A 12,349-nucleotide genomic window follows, 5' to 3' on the forward strand; every position below is an offset into this window, starting at 1 on the left:
ATCCCACATGGTTCCTTGAGTCTATTAGGAGTGGAAGAGCCAGGAGTAACTCTGAGCACCACTGGGTGTGGCCCAAAAACCAAAAAAAAAAAACAAAAAAACAAAAAACCAAAAAAAAAAACCACATCTATAGGGGCCGGAGAGATAGCACAGCGGTGTTTGCCTTGTAAGTAGCCAACCCAGGACCTAAGGTGGTTGGTTCGAATTCCAGCGTCCCATATGGTCCTCTGTGCCTGCCAGGAGCTATTTCTGAGCACATAGCCAGGAGTAACCCCTGAGCACCGCTGGGTGTGGCCCAAAAAAAACAAAACAAAAAAAATTAAAACATCTATAGGCCCACCACCACCAGCACCAGAAAAATAAAAAAAAAATCTATAGGAGGGGCTGGAGTGATAACAGCGAGTAGGGTGTTTGCTCTGCACATAGCTGACCCAGCACCCTGTATGGTCCCCCAAAAAGTAATTTCTCTTTTTTTTTCCATTTTTTTTTTTTTTTTTGGTTTTTGTTTTTTTGGCCACATCCGATGGTGCCCAGGGGATATTCCTGGCTCTGTGCTCAGAAATCACTCCTGGCAGGCATGGGGGGACCATATGGGATTTTGGAATCGAACTCAGGTCTGTCCTGGGTCAGCCACGTGCAAGGCAAATGCCTTATTACTGTGTCATTGCTCTGGCCCCCCCAGGAGTAATTTCAGAGTGCAGAGCCAGGAATAATACTTGTGCTCCTCTGGGTATAGCCACAAACAAACAAACAAACAAATAAATCTATAGGAACTGGAGATATGGTTCAAGTGTAGAACACAAGCCAAGCATGTGTGAGACTCTGAGTTCGACCTTGGCACTGCATATCTTCTCTCCCAGCACTGCTAGTTGGCTGAGTACCTTCTAAACAGTCCTTGGATGATCCAAAGGGAAGAAAAATAGTTAAGACCAGAATACTCGGGGCTGGAGAGATAGCACAGCGGTAAGGCATTTGCCTTAGACGCAGAAGGGTGGTGGTTCAAATCCTGGCATTCCATATGGTCCCCCGAGCCTGCCAGGAGTGATTCCTGAGCATAGAGCCAGGAGTAACTCCTGAGCGCTGCCAGGTGTGACCTCAAGACAAAAAAAAAAAAGACTAGGATATCCACTAACACCCTTCTTTTTTTTTTTTTTTTTTTTTTTTGGTTTTTTTTTTTTTGGGCCACACCCGGCGGTGCTCAGGGGTTACTCCTGGCTGTCTGCTCAGAAATAGCTCCTGGCAGGCACGGGGGACCATATGGGACACCGGGATTCGAACCAACCACCTTTGGTCCTGGATTGGCTGCTTGCAAGGCAAACATGCTGTGCTATCTCTCCGGGCCCAGCCCCTTTCTATACTACTTTGTTAGGTTTCCACTAGTAAGCATAGTTGGGGGGGGGTGGAACGTTAAAAAATGAAAATGTGGGCCAGAGAGTAGCATGGAGGTTTGCCTTGCATGCAGAAGGACAATAGTTTGAATCCCAGCATACCATATGGGCCCCCGAGCCTGCCAGGAGTAGGCAGCCAAGAGTAACCTCTGAGTGTTGCCGTGTGTGACCCAAAAACAAACAAAAAAAATGATTCAAAATAAACAAGAGGGGCCTGAAAGATAGGGTTTAAGTGTTTGTCTTGCATGTGACTAACCCAGGTTTGAGCCATAGCACCATATCTGGTCCTCTAAGCACCACTCTGAATGATCCCAGAAGTAAGAGAATAGCCAGAAGTAAGCCCTGAGCATTGATTAGTGACCTAACTTCCCCAGCCCAAAAGAAAGACACAGAAATGTCAATATTTGGATGTATATTATTTATGCATAAAATCTAACCTGCCGGGCCCGGAGAGATAGCACAGCAGCGTTTGCCTTGCAAGCAGCCGATCCAGGACCAAAGGTGGTTGGTTCGAATCCCGGTGTCCCATATGGTCCCCTGTGCCTGCCAGGAGCTATTTCTGAGCAGAGAGCCAGGAGTAACCCCTGAGCACTGCCGGGTGTGACCCAAAAACCAAAAAAAAAAAAAAAAAAAAAAAATCTAACCTGCCAACAAACAAGTTTTAGTGAGATTATTAGATCAACATACAAAAAGTCGCTTCTCTCTTTTTTTTTGGTTTTTGGGCCACACCCAGTGATGCTCAGAGATTACTCCTGGCTATGCACTCAGAAATCACTCCTGGCTTGGGGGACCATATGGGACACAGGGATTCGAACTGAGGTTCGTCCTGGGTCAGCCATGTGCAAGGCAAACGCCCTATCACTCTGGCCCCAATTGCTTCTCTTTTTAAATTTTTTTTTTGGTGTGTGTGTGGTTTTTGGGTCACACCCGGCAGTGCTCAGGGGAAACTCAGGCTCCATGCTCAGAAATTGCGCCTGGCAGGCACGGGGGACCATATGGGAAGCCGGATTCGAACTGATGACCTTCTGCATGAAAGGCAAATGCCTTACCTCCATGCTATCTCTTTGGCCCCTAAAAATTGTTTTTAAAAATAATTTTTCAGGGCTGGGGATGTTACTCAGTGAATATACATATGTGAAGCTCTGTGTTTGATCCCCGTACTGTCCCCCCACACATTAAAAAATATGGGGAAAGTGCAGACTATCTTATTATTATGCCTATTTATATACATAAATGAAAACAGCCTGAAGTATAACAAAACACATCTTGATATGATGGGGCTGAAGATATAGTACACGAGGGAAGGCACTTGCCTTATATAATGCTGCTTTTGGCAGATCCTGGTATAATCTCAGCACTATATATGGTTCTTTGAGAATTGCCAGGGGCCAAAACACAGAGCCACATATAGTCCCTGAGTCTAACTTTCCCCAAGGTGTAGGGAAGCTTTCCCCCTCTTTCTCCCTCCAAAAAGTACACCAAAAACCACCATGAGTGAATACTATGACTTAAAAGAAAAAAATGAAGGGCCAGGAAGGTAGTATAGGGATTAAAACGTATGAAAGACATTTGATCCCTGGCAACATATGGTCCTCCAAAAAAACAAAAACCAAAAACCAACATTAGAGCAGCCCTAGAGGTCCCTGAGCACCTCAGGTGTGGCCCAGGTAAATCCCCAGCCCTGCAGAGCCCGAGCAGCTGTGCGTTCTCACTCCCTCATACTGAGTTGCTGACCCATTGGTTGAATATCACTGAGAAGGGCATGAGTACCACCTGCGAACCACCCTCTAAATAAAAGCGAAAGAAGACAATATAAAGGTAAAGAAATTGGGTAAGTGAGAGAGTCTATGCCTGGGGTTGTGATGCAATTGTTAAGAGATAGGCTTTAAGAAATAGCCCTGAGGGATAAGAGAGAGTTCAAAGGGCTGAGCACATGCAGGACCCTGTAGTCAGTCCCTAGCAGTACTTGGCCCTATGAGGATCATCCAGAGGAAAAAAAATTTTTTTTGGCCACACCAGTTCATGCTCAGGGGTTACTCCTGGCTTGGGGGACCATGTGAGATGCTGGGGGTTCAAACTGTGGTTCGTCTAGGCTAGCACACGCAAGGCAGAAGCCTTACCGCTTTGCACCACAGCTCCAGCCCTCATCCTGAGAAATTTCAAATCATTAAGCAAGAAGAAGCCCTGAGCACCACTATTGGGTGGGACTCTAAAAACAAAATAAAACAGTAAGAAAATAAAAAAAATATTTGGTTAGGGGTCAGAGAGATAGCATGGAAGTAAGGCATTTGCCTTCCATGCAGAAGGTCAGTGATTCAAATCCCAGCATCCCATATGGTCCCCTGAGCCTGCAAGAAGCAATTTTTGAGCATAGAGCATAGATCATAGCCTGAGTGCTGCCGGCTGTGACCCAAAACCCCCCCAAAATTGGTTAAATCTGGGGGGGGGCAACTCAAAGGGTTGAAGTGCTTTGCATGTGGGACCTCTGGGTTTCATCCCTGACATCACATGATTCTTTGAGTGCCATGCTGGGAGAAGCCTCATATCATCAAACAGAGTTTATATTTTTCACTGTCAGGATCTGATATAGGACCTCACACATAATGAGGATCTATTACTAAGCCACATCCCCAGTCTGGTTATATTTTTTTCTTCGTCCTTTCACTTTGTTCCCCTCACTTTGCAATGAGTAGGAGATCACACCCACACTTGGTTATGGTTTGAACAGTTGATTGTGGGTGTCCCACATCAGGTTGCACTTTTTGCCATGATGCTGTCAGGAGAGTCGTATGCTTTAGTTGCCATGCTTGCCAGGGTTTGCACTTTTACAGTTGCACAGGCTTCAGTGCTCTTGGTGTTGGGAGAGAAGGGACTTGTCACTATGATACTCATTATGTGCTCATTGTATGTTGTTAGTAGCAGTGGTCGAACACATCTGACTGCAAAGATCAGAAACTCCACTCCAGCAGAGCAGCCAACACAGCACTTGGCAAACGTGCATGATACCAGGGATAAAACTTTTTTTTTTTTTTTGTGGTTTTTGGGTCACACCCGGCAGTGCTCAGGGGTTATTTCTGGCTCCACGCTCAGAAATTGCTCCTGGCAGGCACAGAGGACCATATGGGGCGCCGGGATTCGAACTGATGACCTCCTGCTTGAAAGGCAAACGCCTTACCCTCCATGCTATCTCTCCGGCCCCAAACTTTTTTTTTTTAATAGTGGGTTCGGGTTACACCTGGCTGTGCTCAGGGCTTACTCTCAGTTCTGTGCTCAGGGGTTACCCCTGACAATACTCAGGGGATTTAGGAATGCGGGGATTCGAACCACCGCCCTTCCTGCATGAAAGGCAATGCCTTACCTCCATGCTATCTCTCTGGCTCCAAGAATTTTTTCTTTGGGCCACACTTTAGGCTTACTCTTGGCTCTGCACTTCAAAATTACTCCTATCAGTGCTTGGGAAACTATATGGAATACTTGGGGATCAAATCTGGGTCAGCCATGTGCAAGGCAAGTGCACTACCTGCTATATTATTATTTTTATTTTTTATTTTATTTTATTTTTGGTATTTGGGTCACAGCTGGCAGCACTCAGGGGTTACTCTGGTTCTATGCTCAGAATTGTTCCTGACAGGCTCAGGAGATCATATGGGATGCCAGGATTTGAACCTCCATCCTTCTGCATGCAAGGCAAACACCTTACCTCCATGCTATCTCTCCAGCCCCCTGCTATATTATTATTTTTTTTTATTTTTTGGTTTTTGGGCCACACCCGCGTGACAGCTCAGGGGTTACTCTGGCTATGCGCTCAGAAGTCGCTCCTGGCTTGGTGAACCATATGGGATGCCGGGGGATGTGAACCGCTGTCTGTCCTAGGCTAGCACTAGCAAGGCAGACAACCTTACCTCTAGCACACCACCACGCTGGCCCCTATTATTTTTATTTTTTGTTTTTGGGCCACACACCACGGTGGCGGCACTCAGAGGTTACTCCTTACTCCTGACTCTGCGCTCAGAAATCGCTCCTGGCAGGCTCAGGGACCATAGGGATGCCAGGAATCGAACCCAGGTCCGTCTAGTCAGCTTCATGCAAGGCAAAAGCCCTACTGCTGCTGCTTATCGTTCTGACTCCAATATACTAATTATATTAGTATTTATTGTTTTTGGACCACTCCTAGTAATGCTCAGGGGTTACTCCTGGCTATGCTCTCAGAAATCGCTTCCTGCTTTGGGGTGACCAATAAGGAGTCGGGGTATTGAAACACGAGGTGGTCCGGACAGAACGTGAATATCATCTCTGGCCAAGTATTTTTTTTGGGCTTTTGTTTTTTTGGGCCCATACCCAGCTAGAGCTCAGGGTTACCTCCTGGCTCTGTGCTCAGAAATTCTCCTGCAGGCTCGAGTGGACCACATGGGATGCTCTGGAACTGTACCCCCAGTCAAGCTGTAGATTGGCATGCATGCAAGGTAAACACCCTATCACTTTACTACACTATGGCCTCATAAACTTACTTTTAAAGTGTCTGTGACTGAGAGATTCTTTAAAAATGGGTAAACATGAGGCCTTATATTATGGGTGGTTATTTCCAAAGAAGCATGGATTCCTTCTTTTAAAAGCATTATTGGTGCGGGGCTGTAGTGATAGCACAGTGGGAGGGTGTTTGCCTTGAACACAGCTGACCCGGATTTGATCCCTGGCATCCCTATGGTCTTCTGAGAATCGCCAGAATTAATCTTTTTTCCCCCTCTCTTTTATTTCTGGGCCACAGTTGGCAGCGCTCAGGCCTTACTTCTGGCTCTGTGCTCAGAAATCACCCTTGGCAGCTCAGGGGATCATATGGGGTGCTGGGCATAGAATTGGGTTAGCCACATGCAAGCAAATATCCTATTCACTGTTCTATTGTTCTCACCCCCAGATGTAATTTCTGAGCAAAGAGGTGCAGCTGGGTGCAGCTCAAAAACCAAAATAATAATAATAATAATAATAATAATAATAATAATAATAATAATAATAATAAATAATTGCTGAGGCCAGAGTGCAGCAGACAGGGTGCTTGTCTTGCATGAGGTCAACCAGGTTGATCCCCAGCATCGTATACGGTCCCCGCATACTATATTATCCCCTGAGCCCCAGCCAAAAGTGATCCTTAAATGCAGAGCTGAGTGTGTCACTCATTAATAAATGTATTTAGTGGTGTCAGATATTGAATCTAAGGCCTCATTCATGTAAGGCTCCAGGTTTTCAATATTTGCCTAAGGAACAGATAGATGTCAGTGTCACTAGGTAGTACAATCTCTTCTACCATATATGTCTTTATAGAGTCTGTTGTGCAGCGCTAGAATGAGATGCGGTAGAAAGCAATCAAATGCATGACTAGTTTCCTAGATCCAAAACTAGATCCATTTTGAATTGCACATATCATTTTGTCTATCTCAACTCACACTCATTGGGGTTATGACCATGATATGTAATCAATATGTTACCCCATGGGACGCAGAGCGTGTTGCTTATTTCAGGAAGCGGTGCCTTCCTTCTGTAAAGTGAATCATCAGCATATATATATATGCTGCCTATATATAAACATATATAATTAATTAATTGTATTATTAATAGATTAATATTGGTGTGGGGCTGTAGTGATAGCACAGTGGGGTGTTTGGCTTGCACGCAGCCGACCCGGATTTGATCCCTGGCATTCCATATGGTCTTCTGAGAGTCGCCAGAATTAATGCAGCATATATCTATATCTATATCTATATATCTGTTCATTTGGGGGTGTTGACCTTAGCATGGGGACACCGGGACTGAACTCGCTCTTCGACAATCACTAGTAGTGGGAGGCTTAGTAGCAGCCAGGCATTGACAACTTCTGACTCGGGACCAAGCAGCCCAGCAACCAACCACCTGCTTCCAGCCCGAGAGAGGCAGAGAGGCAGAGCGGCAGCTGACCCTCCGCGACCTCTTTGTCATGGCGTCCGCTAGGCGTCAGCAGCCGAGGCGCTGGCAGCCAGCCAGCCAGCCAAGCAGCCGGGCAGCTAGCAGGCGTCGACCTTCCTAAGATGGCGGCGCCCGGGGGGCGGGGCGTGCGTCGGGGGCGTGGCGCGGCGGGCGCCCAGGGGGTCGGCGAGCGAGCGGGCGGGCGGGCCAGTTCCCGAGTCAGCCAGCCCCTGCGCGTGCGCCTGCGCCGGGCGGCCTTGCGCGTCGAGTGGAGTCGAGTGGAGTGAGCGGAGCGGAGTGGAGTGGAGTGGAGTGGAGTCGAGTGGCGGCGGCTGTGGCGAGCGAGGGAAGGAGGCGCCGGCGGCGGCGGGGCAGCGGCGAGCGGAGAAGTCCCAGCGCGCGCCGCGGCGGCCGGGGTGCCCTCCCCTTCCGGGCGGGAGGCGCCGTGAGGAGAGCGGAGGACAGCCCAGCCGAGCCGAGTCGAGCCGAGCCGGGCGGACTCGCTCCGCTCCGCTCCCGTCGCGTCGCCCGTCCCGGACAGCCCGCGGCTGCGCTGCCGTCGCGTCTGTGGCGGGGCCTGGGTCGGCCGGCTCGTCCCTTCCTTCCTTCCTTCCTTCCTTCCTTCCTTCCTTCCTTCCTTCCTTCCTTCCTTCCTTCCTTCCTTCCTTCCTTCCTTCCTTCCTCCCTCCCTCGGACAGCGCCGCGCAGCCCGGCCCGGCGCCCGCAGCTCGTCGCCAGCCAGCCAGCCGGCCTGGGGCAGCCCGGCGCCGGCCCGCGCCTTGCGTGGAGGATGACGGAGCTGCAGTCGGCGCTGCTACTGCGGAGACAGCTGGCAGGTGAGCGCCGGGCCTGCGCGCCTCCTTCCTGGCCTGCGGCCGGCCCCCTCGCCCGCCGCCCCCGGGGACGCCGCGGGGCCCCCCTGGAGGCGGGTCCGGCCCGTCGGGCGAGCGACGGGGAGCGAGGCGCGGAAACTTCCTGCCCGACGGGCGGCAACAAAAGCGCCGCCGCCTCGGCCTCGGCCTCGGCTTCCCCCGCGAGCGGGCCGGGACGCCGCCTCGCCTCGCCTCGCCTCGCCTCGCCCGGCTCTGAGGGACGGGAGCGGGGCGGCTCGGCTCGGCTCGGGGGCTTTGTGCTTCGCCCTGGCGCTGGCCTGCGGCGGAGGGAGGACACCCCGGCTGCCGAAGGCCTCCCTCTCCGTCTCCCTCTCCTTCTCCCTCTCCCTCTCCCTCCACAAGGTGCCCGGCCCCCGCCCCCATTGTCCCGGCCCCGGGCCGTTGGCGGCTCCCGGTGGTGACTTTTTTAGGGCTTGGCTCGGTCCCACTCTGCCCGGACTGTGCGGCGGCGAGCGGAGCATGCGCGCTGGCGACGCGACGTCCGTGCGCGGGGGGGGGCGGGGGAGGCGGCTTTGGCGGCTTCACAATGCCGCCCCACGTGCTGCCACATTTAAAGAGAAAGGAGCCCGCAGTCGCCCTGCCCGGCCTGCCTGCCTGCCTGCCTGCCGTCCACCTCGCGGGAGGCCTCCCTGCTGGCCCAGCTCCGTCTACCTTCCCGGGTTGCAGCCAGCAGCAGCAGCAGCAGCAGCAGCAGCTCCAGCAGCTCCAGATCCAGCTCGTTCGCCCTCGGCCCAAGCCCAAGGCTGGCGGGTGGAATCTATTTTTGCAATCGATATGCTTAAGGCTTCGGAGGTGTTAGTTGAAATCACCTTTATGGCTTCTTAAGGAAAAAAAGAAAAAAAAAGGTTGTCAGCGGCTGCTACCAATTGTATAATGAGGTTTATTATTAGACCATGAGCAAGCAGGTTTGGACAAGTATGCAAAAGTTCTGGCTGCTTAGGGGGAGGGACTTGAAGTGCGTGGAGGAGTTCTACTCCTGCCTGTAGCTATTTCGAACCGGGTGCTCTCTGAAATGATCTGTAGGAATGACCTAGTACCTCTCGTCATTGCAGGCTCTTTCCTTAATTTGTAATTTTTTTTTTTTTTTTGGAAATAGGTAAGGCTTTTTTGGCGCCCTCAATTCTTTATAGTCAGTAAGTTTGTTAAGTGAATTATTAGTGTAAGGATACTTAGTGTTAATATAGTGCAGTTTTTACATACCTGGAGAGATTTATTTATTTATTTATTTTGAGACATGTACTTACTTATTTTGGTTTTGAGGCCATACCCAGCGATGTCCAGGGGTTACTCTTGGCTCTGTTCTCAGAAATTACTCCTGGCAGGCTATATGGGATGCTGGAGATCGAACCTGGGTCCACTTCATGCAAGGCAAACGCCCTGCCCGCTCTGCTATCGCTCTGGCCCCAATGTCCTTAATATTTTCTTAAAACTTTATTTTAGTTTGATTTTTGTTTGTTTTTGGATCACACCCGGTGTCCCCCTGCCTCTGCGCTCAGAAGTCGCTCCGCTGGGTCTTCCACTTGCAAGGCAAATGCCCTACTGCTGTGCTATCACTCCAGCTCTATTTAATTTTTGTTTAATTTTTTGGGGGGCGTCACACCTGACAGTGCTGAGGGCTCCTGACGCTTAGCTTACGAATCACTCCTAGCTGGGTTGGGGGGGCATATGGGCTTCTGGGTATTGAACCGGGGTCAACCTCATGCATGGCAGGTACTCTACCCCCTGTACTGTTTGTTGGTCTTGCCCAGTACTTTCTTTCTTTTTTTTTTTTTTTTGGTTTTTCAGGCCACACCCGTTTGATGCTCAGGGGTTATTCCTGGCTAAGCGCTCAGAAATTGCCCCTGGCTTGGGGGGACCATATGGGACGCAGGGGGATCGAACCGTGGTCCTTTCCTTGGCTAGCGCTTGCAAGGCAAACACCTTGCCTCTAGCGCCACCTTGCCGGCCCCGCCCAGTACTTTCTTAAAATTTTAAGCAACATGGTCAAATAATGTAAGTTTTGGGGTCGTAGGGGTGGCACAAGCGATAAGGCGTCTGCCTGTGGGCGCTAGCCTAGGACAGACCGCGGTTCGATTCCCCGGCATCCCATATGGTCCCCCAAGTCAGGAGCGATTTCTGAGTGCATAGCCAAGAGTGCCACCGGGTGGTCCCCCCAAAAAAGCAAAACAAAAAAAAAATTAAGTTTTTGGAAAGATTCCCTTCCCTTACCAAATTACAAAATTATTCATGATTTGTGTTTCAGGCATACTGTGATCAAGTACCTATCTTCTTTACCAGTATCCCCTTCCTTCCACTAATGCCCGTCTGGTTCCTGATCTGCCTCTTAAAGCAGGCACTTTTTCTTTTACATTGGAAAACTTTTGATCACATTACTCTTGTGGAAAGCTTCATTAAATGGTATAAGAATCTTTTTTTTTTTTTTTTTTTTTTGGTTTTTGGTTTTTGGTTTTTGGGCCACACCCGGCGGTGCTCAGGGGTTACTCCTGGCTATCTGCTCAGAAATAGCTCCTGACAGGCACCGGGGACCATATGGGACACTGGGATTCGAACCAACCACCTTTGGTCCTGGATCGGCTGCTTGCAAGTCAAACACCGCTGTGCTATCTCTCCGGGCCCTGGTATAAGAATCTTAATGTTTTAAATTGAGTAGACAAAACTTATCAGCCATTCTAGCACCTGAACTTTTTTACAGTAGGCAAAAAATAGTTACATTGGCTGTGTAATGGGGACTATGCATTGTTAGTGATCAAATTCTGGCTTCCTGCATGCAAAGCATGGACTTTTGCCCATGTACCCTATTTGGCTCCTGCCAATTTTGAGGAATTTTAGTCATTATTTGAGAGGGTGAGTGTTTTTATTTTTTGGTAACTAATGAAGTACTTGCTATTTTCAAAGTAATCCTTGGATTAGACTTACCCAGGTTGTTGATAACTGAAATTTTGGGTCTGTTATTGGTCTCTATCCCCGAGATGTAACAATCAAAACATTCTTTGCTAAATGTTCCCTGGGGTGCAAAGCCACCTCATATTGAAAAACCACTCATTTAAGGAGTTTTAAAAGAAAGACTTTTATGGCTATTGTGAAGCAAGCGAGAAAGGACATCTAATAGATACATGAAATCAGATAGGTTGTCTGTCTGTGGATATTATTAGACTATGATGATTTACTCCTTTGTGGATTCAGCAGTGGCAACTGAACTTTGCTGTGCATTAAGCTACACACTAAGAAATCCCATAGCAGGAATTTAAAATAGCTTTTGAAAAGGTATTATAATTATAAGCTCTAGTTAATAGAGTACAGAAAGATCTAATTGTTTTATCTGACCACAAGTTATTTTGAAGCAGCCTTCACTGGTAATTTCTCACTAGGCATTGGACTAAACAAGGAAGGAGCTTGCCTTGCATGTGACTTACCAAGGTTCCATCTCCAGCATCCCATATTCTTTCTGAGCCTGCCAGGAGTGACCCCTAGCACTGCTGGGTGTGGCCCAAACTCCTGGACCCCCAAAGTCCAAACAATAGAAGAATTTTTTTTTTTTTTTTTTAATTTTAGGACCACACCTGTTGATGCTCAGTGCATAATCCTGACTTGGTGCTTGGTGCTTACCTCTAACTGTGTTCAAGAATCATTCCTGGCAGTGCTTTAGGGAACTTTAGGACCTGGGGATCAAAGGTGGGGGGGGAGGCGAAGAGGAGGGGAGAGAAGAGTAGAGAAGAGAGGGAGGAGAGAAGAGGAGAGGAGCAAAGGAGGGAGGGAGGAGAGAAGAGAAGAGAGCAGAGGAAGGGAGTAAGAAGGATTTGAGCCACACCAGATGGTGCTCAGGGCTTGCCCTCTGTTCAGGTATCACTCTTGGCAGCATTTAGGGAGCTAATCCAGGCCAGCCACATGCAGAACTAGTGCTCTCATCTACTGTACTCTTGTTCCCACCCAGAGTCTAATAGGCATCTGTTTTTTCCAGAATTAAAAAGCTGCTTCTTCAATAATAATAAACTATTTTAATATTTTATGAAGATTTTTCTTTTCTTTTCTTTTTGGTGTTTTTGGGGCATATCTAGTTGTGCTCAGAAATTGCTCCTGGCAGGCTCAAGAGACCATATGGAATGTGGGGGATCGAACCCGGGCCTGTCCTAGGTT

At 49.0% G+C, this 12,349-nt stretch overlaps 1 protein-coding gene across 1 annotated transcript in view; it reads left to right on the forward strand.

The window, feature by feature from the left end:
* Positions 1–8,081: 8,081 nt before the first annotated feature.
* UBE2G1 (ubiquitin conjugating enzyme E2 G1) overlaps positions 8,082–12,349 on the forward strand; it is an 83,341-nt gene continuing 79,073 nt past the window's right edge. Inside the window, exon 1 of the mRNA XM_049782635.1 lies at positions 8,082–8,158. Coding sequence (XP_049638592.1) covers positions 8,113–8,158 — 46 coding nt within the window. The 5' untranslated portion in view covers positions 8,082–8,112. The remainder of the gene's footprint in view (positions 8,159–12,349) is intronic.

Source organism: Suncus etruscus, chromosome 1 (genome assembly GCF_024139225.1).
Source record: "Suncus etruscus isolate mSunEtr1 chromosome 1, mSunEtr1.pri.cur, whole genome shotgun sequence".
Taxonomy (NCBI): Eukaryota; Metazoa; Chordata; class Mammalia; order Eulipotyphla; family Soricidae; genus Suncus; species Suncus etruscus.